This window comes from Mytilus edulis, chromosome 3 (genome assembly GCF_963676685.1).
Source record: "Mytilus edulis chromosome 3, xbMytEdul2.2, whole genome shotgun sequence".
Classification (NCBI taxonomy): domain Eukaryota; kingdom Metazoa; phylum Mollusca; class Bivalvia; order Mytilida; family Mytilidae; genus Mytilus; species Mytilus edulis.
This window is the reverse complement of record NC_092346.1, coordinates 105,574,267-105,593,503: the sequence shown is the minus strand read 5'-3', so window position 1 is coordinate 105,593,503 and position 19,237 is coordinate 105,574,267. Positions and strand designations below refer to the sequence as shown.

The 19,237-nt window shown below is 32.9% G+C and overlaps 2 protein-coding genes across 2 annotated transcripts; both read left to right on the top strand.

The window, feature by feature from the left end:
- Positions 1–4,547: 4,547 nt before the first annotated feature.
- Positions 4,548–10,193, top strand: LOC139515015 (phospholipid scramblase 1-like). The gene is made up of 7 exons (XM_071304573.1): positions 4,548–5,390; positions 6,182–6,253; positions 6,993–7,197; positions 7,884–7,998; positions 8,640–8,745; positions 9,358–9,416; positions 9,839–10,193. The coding sequence occupies exons 1-7, from the start codon at positions 5,072–5,074 to the stop codon at positions 9,863–9,865; spliced, it is 903 nt and encodes a 300-aa protein (XP_071160674.1). The 5' UTR covers positions 4,548–5,071; the 3' UTR covers positions 9,866–10,193.
- A 587-nt stretch (positions 10,194–10,780) lies between these two features.
- Positions 10,781–17,287, top strand: LOC139518100 (uncharacterized). The gene is made up of 2 exons (XM_071309762.1): positions 10,781–11,184; positions 15,108–17,287. The coding sequence occupies exon 2, from the start codon at positions 15,171–15,173 to the stop codon at positions 17,178–17,180; it is 2,010 nt and encodes a 669-aa protein (XP_071165863.1). The 5' UTR covers positions 10,781–11,184; positions 15,108–15,170; the 3' UTR covers positions 17,181–17,287.
- The last annotated feature ends 1,950 nt before the right edge of the window (positions 17,288–19,237 follow it).

The window sequence follows — 19,237 nt, the reverse complement described above, 5'->3', positions numbered from 1 at the left end:
CTCTAAAGAGCCTGTGTCGCTCACCTTGGTCTTGTGCATATTAGATAATGGACACGGATAAATTCATGACATAATTGTGTTTTGGTGATAGTGATGTGTTTGTAGATCTTACTTTACTGAACATTCTTGTTGCTACAAAAATCCTTGTCTATAATGAACTTGGCCCAGTAATTACAGTGGAAAATTTTTTCTACAAATTAACAAAAATTTATGAAAAATGGTTAAAAATTAACTATAAAGGGCAATAACTCCTAAAGGGGTCAACTGACCATTTTGGTCATGTTGACTTATTTGTAAATCTTATTTGGCTGAACATTATTGCTGTGTACAGTTTATCTCTATCTATAATAATATGGGGACGAAGTCCCCAATAACAGTAGAAAATTCAATAAAAAAAAAAATTCGGGAAAATTTCCCGAATTTTTCATTGTACTAATGAACTCAAAATCGTTCAATTTTTTTTATGTCATGTTTTGAAATACCGGACCTGCGCAGAAATGTACAATCTACTTCCTTTTTCCGGTCTCGTTTGTATGAAACTTTGAGTAAAATATATATTTATCAGTCTAGTATAAAATAGGAAGGAACGCGCAATACTTATTTCATTTTTAATAATTCCTTGATATGAAAAAACGTTACCTAATGATAGCGTTTCTTGTTTACATTGCATATGACGTCATAATTTAAATAACGTCACAACTAAAATCCCTAACAACAGAACCAAAATCGGAAACGTTACTGTATTTCCGTGTCTTTTTTTTTGACAAATAATTGAGTTACAAAAAAATAATTCATACAGACTTCGTCCCCATTTACAGGTAATGCCTGCCTCATATTATTCAAGATAATAGCCAAAAACAGCAAAAATTCCCTAAAATTACCAGTTCAGGGGCAGTAACCCAATAAAGGGTTGTCGGATTTATCTGAAAATTTGAGGGCAGATAGATCTTGACCTGATAAACAATTTTACCCCATGTCAGATTTGCTCTAAATGCTTTGGTTTTTGAGTTATAAGCCAAAAACTGCATTTTACCCCTATGTTCTATTTTTAGCCATGGCGGCCATCTTGGTTGGTTGGTCGGGTCACGCCACACATTTTTAAAACTAGATACCCTAATAATGATTGTGGCCAAGTTTGGTTTAATTTGGCCCAGTAGTTTCAGAGGAGAAGATTTTTGTAAAAGTTAACGACGACGGACGACGACGGACGCCGGACGCCAAGTGATGGGAAAAGCTCACTTGGCCCTTCGGGCCAGGTGAGCTAAAAAGGAAAGTCCAAAATCAAAAGTCCAAACACATCAAACGAATGGATAACAACTGTCATATTCTTGACTTGGTACAGGCATTTTCTAATGTAGAAAATGGTGGATTGAACCTGGTTTTATAGCTAGCTAAACCTCTCACTTGTATGACAGTCGCATCAAATTCCATTACATTGTCAACAAACAAACATACTCAAAGAGTAAAAATGTCAAAAATAGGGATACAGCAGTCAACATTGTGTTATCCTCTTAATCACTATAAAAACAACAACTCGAGATGTTTACTTGTGGTCTTGACCATATCTGGATTCTAAAATCGCTTTTTTTTGTGAAATTAGTTATATTTAAACTTTTAATATTTCAACCCTGTTTACTACCATTCCCCATGTGAAATTGAAAAATCGTCTAAAACAATAATCCACGACGCTTTTCAACATGAAAATGGTAGCTATAAATGTATCACTCTGGGATACCATAAGGCACATTTTGTTAATAGTGACAGAAAGGGGAAACATGCTACACTGAGGAACAAGTGACCAGTATGCTGAAGTTTTTTATTGACAACATATTTGTTGAATTTGGAGGTAGACTTTTTCAACAAATTGTCGGCATTCCTATTGGAACGAACTGTGCGCCACTCCATGCCAACCTCTTCTTTTATCATATGAAGCGGAGTTTCGTCATACACTTGTCAAAACAAGAAGATCAAAGAAGCCATGTCATTTAATTTCACATTCATATATATTGATGATGTTCTTTCTACAATACAAATAAATGGGAGAAAATATAGGACAGAGAAACAAACAAATAATAGCCAACAAAAGGTACCAGGTTAAACATTTAATACACCAGACGCGCACCACGTCCACACAAGACTAACCAGCGACCCTCAGATGAAAAAAGTTTGAAAGCCAAAATAGTTATAAAGTTGAAGATTACCGAGGACCAAAAGTCCAAAAAAGTTGTGACCAAAAAGATGGGATAAAGATTGATAAATAAATGAGTCAATACTTTACATACATCAAATCCAATACATGTAAAAAGTAAAATAACAAAAATACAGAACTCGATGAAAATTCAAAACAGAAAGTCTTTTATCAAATGGCAAAATCAAAAGCTGGAAAAAAACATAAAATGAATGGGGAAAAAACTAATTTTCCTGACTTGGTACAGGTGTGTCCTAATGTATTTTTTTTTTAATCGAACCTTGTTTTACAACTAGCTAAACCTCCTACTTGGAAGACAGTCGCATAAAATACCTCAAATTGACCATTGTATGCAAAAAAAAACAGCAATGCAAGCTCTATTCCTTTCCTTTTTGTGCTTTTTTGCTGTGCATTTACTAATTTCGTGTCATGGATAGATACCCCATATCCTTTCTTTGATATTATAAACTTTTGATTTTAAATTTATACAGTACTAGTTTTGTAGCGTTTGATGATATCGATATTCGGGACAAAAATATGTCTCGTGAAAAGTTAAATCACAAAAATACCTTACCCTTAGAAAAATTAATCAAATTTGAAATAAAATGGCAATATCAAAAGCTCAAACACAACAAACGAATGGATAACAACTGTCATATTCCTGACTTGATACGGGCATTTTTCTATGTACAAAAATGGTTGATTAAACCTGGTTTTATAGCTAAACTTCTCACTTGTATGACAGTCGCATCAAATTCTATTATATTGACAACAATATTTGAACAAAACAAACAGACATAGTAGGTAAAATGTCAAAAATAGGGGTACAGCAGTCAACATTGTGATATAATACTAATTACTATAAAAATTAACAAATGTGTAACAAAGAAGCACAAAAGACATATAGACAAAGCACATTAGCAAACACTAAAGACACGAATATATATAGTACCATAGCACTATATCACCTATTGTGTCTGTTTGTTTTGTTCACGCATCGGTGACAATATAATGGAATTTGATGCGACTGTCATACAAGTGAGAGGTTTAGCTAGCTATAAAACCAGGTTCAATCCACCATTTTCTACATTTGAAAATGCCTGTACCAAGTTAGGAATATGACAGTTCTTGTCCATTCGTTTGTGATGCGTTTTGTTATTTGATTTTGCCATGTGATTATGGACTTTCCGAATTGATTTTCCTCTGAGTTCAGTATTTTTGTGATTTTACTTTTCACAGTGATGCGATGTATAAGTACAGACCCACATCATATGTACCAAAGGAACACAAAAAGGCATGTAGACAAAGCACATTAGCAAAAATGAAAGATAAGAATAAAAAAAATCATAGAATAATAACGCAATGACAGGATGTTTAAGTACAAAGCCACGTCATATGTATCAAACAGACTAAACACGAAAAGTAATGTTCACAAAGACAAATAAAAGAATACTATTACACGTTATTTAGATGATAAACAATGTCAGTACCAAGAATCTATAAGTCAAGACCATCGTGTATCATTTATGAAGTCGATACGGAATATTTACCAACAAGGTCTTGGTACCTCCGATGAACTTTTTTTTAGAAAAATGACGAGTCGTTCTTGAAAATACCACTGATACATCAACTTTCTACTCAAACATAGGTGACGTTTTACAAAGTCTTGGTAGTTGCTGCATGCTCTTGAATACTGAATAAATTGGATAATTTATATCCCATATGCAGGTGAATTTAGAATATATAAAGAGGGGAAAATTGTTGATTTCAAAATTGAAATCATCTCGTTTGTCATACATTCTGGCACTGAGATGACCGTGTATTTCAAATTCGAGCTATAAGTCTAAAAGTGAGGCGGAGGAAGCCGTCTCTGTTGTTTTATTAATTTCTAGTTCTGAGCAAAATATTAATGGAACCCAATCAGAAAAGTTTGGATTGTTAGTCCTGTCATGTAATGTTGTCAATTTAATGTTATAATTAGCATTGCCATTAAAGCGGGAGGTTTGACATGCCACAAAACCAGGTTCAACTCACAATTTTTTTTCTTAAAATGCAATGTACCAAATCAGGAAAATTGCCATTGTTATATTATAGTTCGTTTCTGTGTATGTTGTTGTTCTCCTCTTATATTTAATGCGTTTCCCTCGGTTTTAGTTTGTTACCCCGATTTTGTTTTTTGTCCCTGGATTTATGAGTTTTGAACAGCGGTATACTACTGTTGCCTTTATTTATGTTACATTTTAATGTAGTGTTTCTGTTGTGTCGTAGTTCTCTTATTTGATACGTTTCCCTCAGTTTTAGTTTGTAACCCGGATTTGTTTTTTCTCTATCATTTATGAATTTCGAACAGCGGTATACTACTGTTGCCTTTATTTATCCAAGTTTGTATGCTGAATTCTGTTATATCAATTAACTACAAAATGGATTCTTCAAATTTATTTTTTTTAAATCACAAAGTCGACAGGCGTTCACATAAATTACAATATGTTCGTTGCTGTGATTGAAGAATGTGTTATAAGGATTTAAGGCATCATAATTAGTATAAGGTACTTCTTGTTTTATTATGGATGTAGGTAAATCTCTTGGTGACGACAAATTGTTGAAGATATGAATGGGATCACTTAGGAATTGGTATTAAACTTTTAACTTTTATTGCCAAATTTTATTTAAAGTGAATACATTGCATTGTATTCTAGTCGATGATCAATTTTATTTCTTTACACCTTTGAATAAAGTTTAGTTATAAGACTTGATTCGCGATCAGAATGAATAACTGGAGTAAAGCTATCTTTTAAAGTTTTTACAGAATCGCATGTTTTGTACTTTTTGTAAAAAAGTAAAAGTTTCCCTACTTCTGAAGGATTTATCTTTAAATCGGATAAAATGATTGTTCCTGAGGAGGTCCAGAGAAATGAGCACAGGCGACAATCTCTGGTCCTGGATAGGGTAGCCAGAAGCTCTGTGATATATACCCAACCTCGACAGTCTGTGGTGTCCAATATGTCGGGCGACTCTCGAACGCCGACGGATGTACTTCTGGAAATGAAGAATCGTCGAATGACCCTAGGATCGGACAGAAGAATGAGTATGAGACCTCGGAGAAAGTCTGTAAATCCCAAAATAGACCCGCCGCCCGGAATGGAATGTTTAGATGGCAAAAGGTTTGTCTATGCCCGACAGCAAATGGATTCGGATTTACTAGGTAATTGTGACTAAATTATGTTGGTTTTTTTTATGATTGAACCGAGCAAAGCCGGCTATATGCCAATTTATTTCTACTTTGCTGATCGTCCTTACAGATTTTGATGCTGTTAATTATTTTTCGTTCGTTTTGACGTTCAAAACAAAAGTGAGATAAGTAAATCCAGAGGCACCCTGAAACCTGTATCATACAGAACTATCTCGTACACTAGGGTGGCGACGCTTCGTCTTCGACGGAGCAAGAAGTTCAAAATTGAATGATACATTTTTTATTTTAAAATTCAGGTAAAAGTCAAACAAACTTTTATTATTTTATTTTATTAAGCTTACTATCCAGGACAAGTTTACTTTTATACTAACAGTTTTACGTTTGAGTTGTAATGATAAATTGGTTACGCTTCAAAAACATTTTGTTTTGTTATTTCTATCGCCTTAACGAAACGTGCGTTACAGAGAAAATAAGAAGGGAATTCATTTGTACGATTCATTGTTTGGGATAAACAAAATCACTATCTTAAATCTATCAAGCTTTGAAAAATTAGAAAATAGAAAAGGATTAACTTTTGTAACAGTATTCAATACCAACAGTCATTTAAGTAAAATTAATAATGATATAAGTGTTGAAATATACAAAACATTTTTACAATTAAAAGAAGAAACCTAAATACTGCTATCTACCAACCAAAAGAGAAATACGATATATAATGAAGAAATATTGGACTGATATGTAGTACTGTTATAGTTAACAAATGAATGCCAAATACGTGAGCATGATCTTAATATACTTTACAGCTGGCTGTGGAGCTCCAAACACATATAAAGTTTGGGATGAGAATGAAGAAGAATTGTTCTATGCCTTAGAAGGTAGCTTAATTTAAACATGTACAAGGTTCAAATGTGTGTGCACAAGATTTTCTTCTTTGCACGAATCCATAAAATCCATATTGTTACTTCGCGCAATGTTTTTTGATGAAATTGTAAGTGAGGCAATAACGTTCCACATGTTGTCGCTGAAAAAATATCATGTCACGTCGCTCGATAGAATAACTGAAACTCGACGCAAAAATGTCCGTTGCAACTGAAAACTAAGGCGAAAATTCTTACCGGAAAGTAAAAAAAAACAAACTAAAGACAAAAACTCTTACGAGAAAGTCCATTACAACAAAAAATAAACTAAAGGCGAAAACTCTACCGGAAAGTTCCCTTAAAACAAAAACTAAAGGCGAAAACTCTTGCCGAAAGTTCCGTTACAACAAAAACTACTAAAGGTAAAAAATCCTTTACAAATTAAACTCGAGTACAAAAAGACGAAACTTCTGCTACAATAGACATTCGGGGCGAAAAGTCAGTTTAAACAAAAACAAAAGGCGAAAACTCTTGCCGGAAATTCTGTTATAACATAAACTCTAGGTGAATAGTCCGTTACAACAAAAAAGAATACAAGCAAAGTGCAGTCACCTACTCTTGTTTATTCATTAGTACAGACGTCATCATAAAAAAACGACTTTGTTACAGGTTTTTGGAACACAGAAAGTTTAGATATTTTAATATCGTTAGGCGTTCAGTTTTAAAATGATTACCTTCTTTTGATGATTTTTCTCAGAGTCTAGCTGTATATGTCGCTGGGCCTGTGGACCAAATCGTCAGTTCCGATTGGAGTTTTTCTCTCCCCAAGACGACCTGGTATTTGCTTTACATCGTACGTGCTGTCGTTGTGACTGGTGTTGTTGTCTAGATTGCTTCATGTGCGTACACAAGACATATGTGGTTGACTGTCTGGGAAGGACTCTGGGATCTGTTAAACAAAAGTAAATATTTTATTTTAGGAGTCAGACTGAATGATAAAGGATAAGGTATGAGTTGTTCTTTTAAATAATCATTATTGTTTGATAGAAAATGTTGCTGTCAAAAAATAACTATTATAATTAGATGAATATTCACATATAAACAAACATATCCATATCAAATGCATTACAGTCTAATGGTAGACACGAATAACCAAAGTTGCATCTACCTAATAAATATATGACATATTTTCAACTGGACATTTCCAAATTACAATCAATCACAATCTCCCTTATGTCTGTTTTTATGCGACTGCCATACAAGTGGGAAGTTTAGCTAGCTATAAAATCAGGTTCAATCCACCATTTTTTATATAAGAAAATGGCTTCGGAAGTCAGGAATATGACAGTTGTTATCCATTTAGTATTTTTGTGAATTTTCCTTTTTTTTCATAATAATGTTTTAAGAATATGTTTTCGGTTGTGTATTATAGATTTACTTGAATGTGTAAAGAACGATTTGACATATTGCATAGTCAGCCCCCGTTTTGTCTGTTTTTATTATGATAATGTTTTAAGATTCTGTATTACAGATTTACTTGAATGTGTAAAGAACGATTTGACCGTGATACTGCATATAGTCAGCCCCCGTTATGTCTGTTTTTATTATGATAATGTTTTAAGAGTATCTTTTTGGTTGTGTATTACAGATTTACTTGGATGTGCAAAGAACGATTTGACATATTGGACGGAGACGGTAATGTAGTGGCGCTAATAAAGGGACCAAACTGTGTGTGCAGATGTTCTACAGAAGCCTCGTTTAAGGTATTTGGCGGGAATTATGTGTAATGATCCTTTATAACATGGAATGTATTCGTTTTCATATTATTACTTATTTAGGATGCTACTCACTGTAATAGAGGGACGAAAGATACCAGAGGGACAGTCAACGCCATGGCTAAAAATAAAAAAAAATAAAAACAGACAAACAATAGTACACATGACATAACATAAAAAACTAAAGAGTAAGCAACACGAACCTCACCAAAAACTAGGGGGTGATTTAAGGTGCTCCGTAGGGATAAACAGATATTGCTTCACATGTGACACCCATCGTGTTGCTCATGTTATAACAAATCGGGTAAATAGTCTAATTCGGTAAGTCACATTCATGAAAGGGAAGGGAATATTAACCGTGCAAATTATTCTCGGTATACATATTTGTTCAATGGGAAACGCTAATAACTATATTGCAAAGAAAACACATAACATACAAAATAATGCATCCATACAATATTATACCAGTACTTAAAAATAAATATAATGACTGGGGGTTGTCAGTATGTACAGTTCGTCTGAGTACAGTAAATGCATATTTTCAAAGCTTAACAAGCTTAATTTCTTATGATCTTATTATGAATCTCAAAAACATATATATTAGTTTTTAGTTTTTATATTAAAATTAGATCTACGACAAAACAGGAGAAGATGTGATTGGAAGTATAAACAAGAAGTGGGAGGGAGAAAGAGATGACAACCTCAATGTGGACCATGAATACTTCGAAATACATTGTAAGTTTGTACTCAATGTGGATCATGAATACTTCGAAATACATTGTAAGTTCGTACTCAATGTGTATCATGAATACTTCGAAATACATTGTAAGTGTGTACTCAATGTGGATCATGAATACTTTGAAATAAATTGTAAGTGTGTACTCAATGTGGATCATGAATACTTTGAAATAAATTGTAAGTGTGTACTCAATGTGGATCATGAATACTTTGAAATAAATTGTAAGTGTGTACATAAAAAGGTTTTGCAACTTATGTCAATAAGAATAGTCCGTTCCCCGATTTCAATAAGGTGGTTCAATAATTATTTATTTTAATAAATGTCGCAGATTAAAATTGTGAATGTATATTTTATAATGAAAATAACTGCATATATTTTTTTCACATTCGCTAGCCAAGGGTGACGATCCGTCCGGACTCCCAGAGTGGAACTACAAAAGTGGGACGGATCATATCGAAGAGGATATTTGTTTCTCAGATTACAATAATATCTTTAACCTTAACAAACGTTGGAGCGAGTACATTTTAACCCAGCAAAAATCTTACATGTTATATACAAGTAAACATAAATTTATGTAATTTTAATTTCTATATTAAATGTAATTACAGTTCCAGAAAAGATGGATAATATTGATAAGATGTTGGTTCTTGGTGGAGCTTTTCTTATTGTAAGTATTTTTAGAACCAAATTTCGTCGTTCCTAGATGTTTTTTTCTTTATAATTAGTATTTCAAAATAAGTCTTCTTTATTGTACGATTTAAGAACCAAACCATAATTTATTCTAGGCGGTCCTAAGTAAAACATTCTTTTGTAATACCTTTCCAAGTGACTATTTAAACATTCCAAAATGTAAATGATTAAAACTCATTTGTCAGAGACGATTTTTTACTTGAAAAATCCCATGTTTATTTCATCAAAATGTAAAATACATCACACGAGGAGTACAAAGGAGTGTAAAAGTCGAAGAACGTGTACAAATGTTATATAGAAAATACAGATTTATTATTCAAGTCTAACAATCAAAACAATGATTGACTTAGTATACATATAAGCACTAATCAATGGACTAATATAAAATCTTTTTTTCAGAATTACATGTACTTTGAGATGTCATAAAGCACTACATCTAAACATGCTAAAGAAATGACAGTCACGTGACGACGGAATTCAGATGATATGTTATTGATGTTGAATTGACTTTGTTACAATTAAATAAAAATGTCCGCAAAGCGTATTGAAAATTGTAATACTGTATACATTATATAATGAATTAGGTTTCATTCCGCTTTATGTCTGTATATTTTCACAGAATATATTCTACATCATTGTCATTAATCATGAGTTAATATATTTTAAAGTAGAAGTATAGATTACTATAACATGGAGATTTAATATTATGATTTCTTTTGATGAAATAAACTTACATTCGATAGTTATAAACTTACATTCTATAGTTATTAAAATGTTGAATCACTAACTCATTTAAAATATGTATCGTTAAATTAAATTCAGTAATGTTGTAAGATGTCAGACCAGAAAAAAATACTAGTATACAAAAATGTACTGAAGTCTACGTCCTTTAGTTTCTAGTGGATTGTTGTCTTGTAGGATTGTTGTCTTGGAGGATAGTTGTCCCATCGGTAGACATACCACATCTCCTGTTTTGTACACACTCCGAAAACAAAAGGAAAATACCTTTACTTTGTAGATGTAGCCAACACATCATTAAATGGAAAACCACAAAATCCATTAAGGAAAATTAAATACGAAGTCTCGGGCAAATATAAAAATACTGTTGTATCTTAAATCGAGCTTGTATGTTAAATCTGAGAATAAATACTAACGTCTGTTAAAAAATTTGTTGATTAATCACAGTGTAAAACAGATGCCAACAGACAAAAGTCATCATATTTAGCTCAATATAATCAAACATACAGGTTTTGGAATAACTGATGGAAAGTTTTTTTTCCATTTCTAATTTCATGCCAATTATTAACTTGAAGCAAAAGTGAATATGTGTTTGCTGTCGACGTTCAGTGCAATATGCTATTTATATTATGTTGTTTCTCGTTACAAATTAATTCGCACATAGTTTACTGATGAAAAATTAACAGCATATGACTTGGAGAAGTGTGTTAATAGGAAATTATTGATTGAAAATGAGGTGCATAAAACAAAAACTCATGTTTTCATTTAAGAATTGATATTCCATCATAAAAAAAAATAACGATGCTGACATTTGCAGACATATTTCATTCACCATCAGTTTTTTGCGTCTATGTTTGAACAAATAGTGTGTACGCATTAAGAGTATAACCACTAGTTGTATGATACAGCGTCCAAGAAACTGTTTCACTGTCTGTTGTCATTAACATATTTGTCAAATTGATCAGATATTCTGTATTGTTAGAAATGGAATGTGCACTGTGTACTGGGTGAGTAGCTTACAGATACTTTTCATGAACTTATTGGCATTAATATTTAATGAAAAGAAGCTCAAATACATAAGACTGGATAGTAAGGACAAATATATTTCGTTTCTGAATTACTTTCTACTATCCTTGAATATATGATTCTTTGTTTTTATTTTACATATTGAAAAATTATACTCAATAATGTTTACGGTAAGTAACAGAAATACAATATCCTTATTTTAGTGCGATGGTTATGTGTTTCAGTGCTAAATGTCCAAAGAAAAAGAAGACAATTCAAAAGAATAAAACGAACAGTTCCCTTGGAGTTCTTTATAATCTGATCATTTGATCTCTAGTGGATTTTTGCCTCATTGGCAGTAGTAACATGTCCTCATCTTAATACCAAAGGGAAAATGAATTCAACGCAAAAATTGAAAAAAAAGAGACTAGTTCAACCTTTTCCGAAGGATTAAGAACTATTTGAGTACAATATGTGAAAGACAGAACATAGGAAATGATTCTGCTATAAATGAAGTATTATATTTTACATTTTTATCTAAAGATAAGACAAAATTTAATTTTCTAAAATTGTTCAAAACCTTTTCTGTATTTGTAATTTATGTTTTAAGTTATGCCTTCTTGTATACCATTGTTGAAAACATATTCAATTCACAATCACTTCATTTTTTAAGATTCAGTTTGGCATGTAAAAAATCATGTTATATGAGATAGATAAAGGCTATAGTAGTATACCGCTGTTCAATTGTTCAATATTGCAAAATCTATAATTTCCGAATCGTGGTTGGTTTTTCTGGTATTATAAAGGTCCTGATTACAAATGGCTTTCTGCTCGTCACTCAGGATGGAAATCAACGACTAGTTTTTACAATACTAGTGTAATTGTGTTTCTGTCAGATCTCTACACAAAATCAATACCCTCATATCGAAACAGTTGTTAATCATTCCCTTTATGGATAAACATTCTTACTACAGACAAACATTCTATCTTCTCTTTAGGGTGTAAATTAGTGGTTATTTCAACAAAGGCTACAAGTTTTGTTCTAAATAACATGTAGACATAACTGAATCAGATAGAAATCGACTATATGCAACTGAACACCAATACATCTGTCAATATATTTCTGTTCGAAATCATCTCAATGAAAAGTCTAAAGCTGTTTGAAAATTTATTGTTTTAAGAGCCATATAGAACAGACCAAATTCATCTTTAATATCGATATTTGAATGTTCAAAAAGTATTTTACATGTACATGCATACGTGGACCTAAATAAAGTCGTATTCTATCCAACGAAGCTCTATTATGATGATAGCAGCTATAGTACACACATTGCTAGTGTTTGATTATGATGATAGCAGCTATAGTACACACATTATGATGATAGCAGCTAAAGTACACACATTGCTAGTGTTTGATTATGATGATAGCAGCTATAGTACACACATTATGATGATAGCAGCTAAAGTATACACATTGCTGGTGTTTGATTATGATAATAGCAGCTATAGTACACACATTGTGATGATAGCAGCTATAGTACACACATTGCTAGTGTTTGATTATGATGATAGCAGCTGTAGTACACACATTATGATGATAGCAGCTGTAGTACACACATTATGATGATAGCAGCTGTAGTACACACATTATGATGATAGCAGCTATAGTACACACATTGTGATGATAGCAGCTATAGTACACACATTGTGATGATAGCAGCTATAGTACACACATTGTGATGATAGCAGCTATAGTACACACATTGTGATGATAGCAGCTATAGTACACACATTGTGATGATAGCAGCTATAGTACACACATTGTGATGATAGCAGCTATAGTCCACACATTGTGATGATAGCACCTATAGTACACACATTGTGATGATAGCAGCTATAGTCCACACATTGTGATGATAGCAGCTATAGTCCACACATTGTGATGATAGCAGCTATAGTCCACACATTGTGATGATAGCAGCTATAGTACACACATTGTGATGATAGCAGCTATAGTACACACATTGTGATGATAGCAGCTATAGTACACACATTGTGATGATAGCAGCTATAGTACACAATGAGAACAGACCGTCTATCGGCACTTGCTACGCTGCACATCTATAGAGATGTGGAAATCGATAGACACAATGTTATAACAAAATTTGCATCAGTTAAGGGAAGAAAGCTGAATTTTTTTGTAAATATTCTGAATTGTGAATTGTTAATTTTGTAAATATTTAAATAATAAAATTATCATTGTGACCCTATTCAATACTTTCAAAGCTATCATTATTGATTTAAAGCAAAAATCTAAGTGGTGTCGAAATCTGGGGTTAGTACAAATTCATTCAAAGAAAAAGACCGAAAAAATATAATTTTCTGCATAAAAAGGTCCCAAATTTGTTTTTCAATGAGTTTCAATGAACAATATAAACGTCAAGTATTTTATGGTTCATTACCTTTTTTTTTTAAATTCTAAGTAGAAAAATGGGTGATGGCAAAACAGAGACTTTAAGTTAACTTAAATTTTGGGACACACAGAATTTGTGTGCTTGATGGATTATAAAATTGACTTTTTATTTTACATATTGTTTTTTTAAGTTGAAAACAATTTAAATGGGTATTAGCTGTCATATTCATCTGCATCGATTTGACTCAAACTTTTATTAATAACATACTAAAAAGTATATCCAAATTACAATAGGTCTAAAATAAACAATGCATGGACTTGGTAATATGTATCAACATAGACGTCATCTTTTACCTATTGAGATGACTTCCGAAGACTTCCGATGATCATGTAACTCGATAAATAAATATCAATATACACAGATTGCATCCCCGTGCTGTTTGGTTTTACTAGGTCTATTTAATTTCATAGTGTAGGTAAAACTAATGTTTATCATCGTTTAAGAATGATTTTTTGTTTTGATCGAATCAGTCAACCAAATAATTTATCCTTTGTCACTTTCCATGTTAACACTCTTTTCTTTTAATAGCTGAATACATGCGTAAATAATATCATCATAGATACCAGGACTAAAATTTGTATATACGCCAGACGCGCGTTTCGTCTACAAAAGACTCATCAGTGACGCTCGAATCCAAAAAAGTTAAAAAGGCCAAATAAAGTACGAAGTTGTAGAGCATTGAGGACCAAAATTCCTAAAAGTTTTGCCAAATACAGCTAAGGTAATCTATGCCTGAGGTAGAAAAGCCTTAGTTTTTCAAAAATTCAAAATTAACCCACCTCCAGCTATGGGGTTAAATCAAAGGTCACATGGATACGTATTCAATGAAGTAAAATTATCAATGATGTTTTTTTATCTTATTTTGACAAGATTGAACCTAGATTGAACAAAAAAACGTCACATTTTTTGTTCATATTTCGTAGCTTATGTCTCTTTAAGTGTTAGTAGGTTGGATTATAACCAGTGTTACAGATATAAGATGTGGTATGAGTGCCAATGAGACAACAAGTTAGTTATATATAGTCACAATTTATAAAAGACACCATTATAGTCCAACGTACGGTCTTCAACTCGGAGCCATATCTCTCACCGAATAGCAAGATATAAAGGGCCCAAAAAGACTAGTGTAAAATCATCCAAACAGGAAAACCAACGGTCTAATCTTTATATAAAAAAACGAGACACACGTATGAACCACATCAACAAACGACAACCACTGAACATCAGGTTCCTGACTTAGGACAGACTGTGTAAACACATGCAGCGGTTTAAACGTTTTATATAGGTATTATACCGATATAAACCCGTTTAAGAATCAATCAACTATTAAAAAAAACCACTCCAAGTTGAAAGGGCTGGTTTTATAAACTGCTATGTTCCTGAGATTTGCTACTGTTTTGTGCACAATGTTTAATACGTTATAAATTTGTTAATTGTATTTTTCTTTGCAGATCAGAATTAGATATTTATCGTAAGTCGGAAATAATTGTGAGGAGAATATTGTGATCAGTATAATGGACATTTGTCGGAAATGCAGATATATTTGTTTTATTCGCAGATTACGTAAACGTGTGTATCTCTGTCTGTTTATACTTGCCTGCTTCGGGTATTTAGCATATCATGATTTCTTTCAATATCCACGTATTGTAAATCTCGGGAAAGCTCAAATATATATTCTGAACTCTACTTCATTTCCACTTTTGTTGAATGCATTACAAAACCAGTATTGTATCCATCCTTCGCTAGATCCATATCATCCATCGGTCGTTAACTTCTTCCATCCAGTGAAGAAACAAAAATGCCAAACTGAGGCAGACTGGGTTTCTGTGAGTAATGGTTCTGCGCAAATAATGTCAGGTGCAACATTTAAACGTGGACAAATAATATGTCGTCTAGTCCCTATATTAAGAGGTCAAACAGACGACATTATCAAGTATGGTAAAGAAACAAAACTCAGTCAAAACGAAAAAGTTTCTGTACCTTCTGATTTCATGAAAACTTCTTGTAAATCTAAAACTGGTCATCGATACATGAATATTCATTCGACAATCGCTATTAAAAAGTCAATATTTGACAGACTGAATAACCTAAAGACAAAGTTACAATCCGAAACCAAGCTTAACGTTTTAATGCTTGGTTTTGATTCTGTATCTCGAAACACATGGCTGCGCATGCTCCCATCTGCTCATTCCTATTTCAAGAATGATCTGCAAGGGATAGTTTTGGAAGGTTATAATATAGTTGGCGACGGAACCCCTCAAGCACTCTTACCTATTCTAACTGGTAAGAGAGAAGAAGAATTACCAGAAGCTCGTAGAGGTCACCAAGGAGCAACAACTGTCGACAGCCATCCATGGATTTGGAAAAATTTCTCCCGTTTAGGTTACGTTACACAATGGGGAGAGGATATGGCCTTTATTGGAACCTTTAATATGAGAATGATGGGATTTGATAAGCAACCGGTAGATCATTATATGCGTCCCTTTTATCTTGTAACTGAGAAACTTCACAAATTTTACAAACCATATTGTCTAGGTTCTCAGCCTCGTCATCGTATAATGTTTAATTATCTAAAGGACTTTGTAAATGTTTACAGGGAACATCCAAAATTTAGTTTCTTGTTTCATTCGGAATATAGTCATGATAACTCTAACACATTACAATGGATGGATCAGGATTTAATAAACTTGATGAAGTACATGTATGAAAATGGTCATCTTAATTCCACTGTTCTTATTCTAATGAGTGACCATGGTGCTAGGTTTCACGATATTAGACAAACATTGCAAGGAAAGTACGAAGAACGTATGCCGTACTTTGCTTTTCGTTTTCCTGAGTGGTTTGCAAAGAAATATCATGTGGAATATGAAAACCTAAAGAAGAACTCAAAAAAGCTAGTAACTCCTTTTGACATTCATGCGACGTTTGAACACATTCTTAGCATCGCACAGTCAAACTTAAAAAGTAAATATTATATCACAAATACAACAGGTGCTTTAACATTACCAAGAGGTATCAGTATTTTAAAGGATATACCTCAGAACAGATCCTGCTATGACGCAGGCATAGCACCGCACTGGTGCGCATGTCTTCCATGGAAACACAATGACATAAACGATATAATCGTTCAGAAAGCTGCCGAAAAAGTAGTTAGTTTGATAAATTCAATGACGAATGCGTTCAGACATAAGTGTAGAACTCTGTCTATAATCAGAATAGTACGGGCTATGACGTTTACTCCGAGTAGAGATGTCGTAAAGTTTGTCGGCAGTTCTGATAAAGATGGTCGATATGCTAAATTCGACAATTCGCTGAAAATCCCAAATAATATATTACAAGTAACATTCCATACATCACCTGGTGATGCCATATACGAAGCCACTGTGGTACATGATAAAACATCCGACAACTTTTTTGTTGACAATCGTGAAATCAGCAGAACAAATACCTATGGGACATCTGCAGATTGCATAGAAAGTATAGCTCCACACCTACGTCAGTATTGCTATTGCACAAACATTTGATTAAATCCTAAGATAGTTTTGCCATTTGATTCAAATATTTATTTATATAACATAGTACCCGACTATTAGCTTGAAATTACAATAATAAAAAAAAATATGTCAAAGAAGAGACAGACAAAACCTTTGATTTCAAACAAAACTAACCAGCTTCTCCACTCATCAAAATTCACACAGCTCACACTATTACTTAACCTCAAAATTTTAGACGTTTAGTGATATAGGACGTATGAAAAGAAATGATATTTGGTGGGAGTACATAAGAAAAATTCTAAGAATGACCACGACAAAGAAGGGATATTTGGAAAAAGTACATGAGAGAAAATACGGAACTCTGGAAAACCACTGGGGTAAATCAGTCAACATTGTGTTATAATCTTAATCACTATAAAAACAAAGAAATATGTAACAAAGAAACACAACCGACCGTACAAGGGCTTTATAGCCAGTCAAGGTCGTTAAAAACTTCCATTTGTTGTTGTTGCCAAAGAAACACAAAATGACATATAGGCAAAGCAAATTAGCAAAAATGAAAGACAAGAACACAAAAATATACCATGACACAATGACGGGATGTATAATTACAGAGCCACGTCACATGGATATCACAAAAAAATAGACTAAACATTAATATTCAAAAAGACAAATAAAAGAATATAATACAACACTTCATTTTGATGATAAACAACGTCAGTACACAGAATCTATACTCCAAGACCATCATGTATTGTTTGTGAAATTGATACGGAATATTTATCAACAATTAAGGTATTGGTATCTTCCAATGAAATTTTAAAGAAACGAAACATTCTTTGACATACCCCTGGTTCGTCAACTTTCAGCTCAGACACTGGTGACATTTTACAAAGTCTGAGTAGCAGCTTCAAGCTGTTGAATACAGAGGTTGAATACCGAATAAGTTGGGGGAAAGAATATACCATACCATATGCAGGTGAAGTTGGTATATCGCTACTCACGCGGAAGTAATTATTAACAAGATGTATATCATATATAATTCTTTGTTCAACAAAATACTATGAAATAACCATTACAGGGCAAAGAAAAACAAACGACGGAATGTGTTTAACTCGTAATTACAAGGTAGTAGAATAACAATGGTTGAAATATCCCTTCTTACATGTAATGGCGATTTTGTTTTGTGTGTTTGCCTCATATCTGAAAACTATAATAGATAGACCTAAAACTTAAAAAAGCAAACAGACAACATCTGCAAATAAGTCTGAAAGCAGAAAGTCAATTCACGCCGTATTGAAATTCTTGCTCTTTATTGACGGCTTTTACTCATTTTTATTATTTTGCCTCTTATCTTGAAAACTATAATATGACAGATAGACACTAGGCATAGTAGAATTGAACTTGTAAAGTATGAACAAATCGCCAGAGTCCTTGTTCTTTATTGACGATTTATACCAATATTTTCATTATCGCTGAACTAGTATACATTATTGTTGAGAGGCCAGGTGCGGGATTTTCTCGCTGTATTGAAGACCAATTGGTGACCTTCTGATGTTTTCTGCTCTTTGGTCGGATTGTTGTCTCTTTGTGAAATATTCCCCATTTCCATTCTCAATTTTAAAAGGACTGCAACACTTAAATGTATATATCTATCACATAAAGCACAATAATATATAAATTATACAAAGCACAAAATGCCTGTAAAACAGTTCAAGAACATATAAACACACACAAAGCAAATCTTACTGATCATGAAGTAGCACATAAACATTTAATAAGACTATGTGCTATGCTGATAATTTGTTTCCGGTACACTACTTAAAAGGTTATGCCAAAAGTTGACTGTTGTTAATACAGTTGCTTTAATCTTTACCATTCCAAAAGATATCAAAGAACTGTAGCAGTGTACCTGGAGGACTGTTGTATATATCTTGGAATCTGCAATAGATAAAAACATCTATATATTACCTTAATTTACAATGAAGTATGATAAAACTGATTGCGTTAAGGTATTTTATATCTTGAAAGTTTCCTGAAGCCATTGATATTATTCTTCTGACATGTAATTTGTATAATAGAATTGA

Excerpts from the sequence above, each read along its gene's own strand:
- LOC139515015 (XM_071304573.1), top strand. The coding sequence starts at position 5,072 with ATGATTGTTCCTGAGGAGGTCCAGAGAAATGAGCACAGGCGACAATCT. Across the intron at positions 7,198-7,883 it reads CTGGGATCTGTTAAACAAAA|ATTTACTTGGATGTGCAAAG; the intron begins GTAAATATTTTA and ends TGTGTATTACAG. Across the intron at positions 9,417-9,838 it reads TTGGTGGAGCTTTTCTTATT|AATTACATGTACTTTGAGAT; the intron begins GTAAGTATTTTT and ends TCTTTTTTTCAG.
- LOC139518100 (XM_071309762.1), top strand. The coding sequence starts at position 15,171 with ATGGACATTTGTCGGAAATGCAGATATATTTGTTTTATTCGCAGATTA.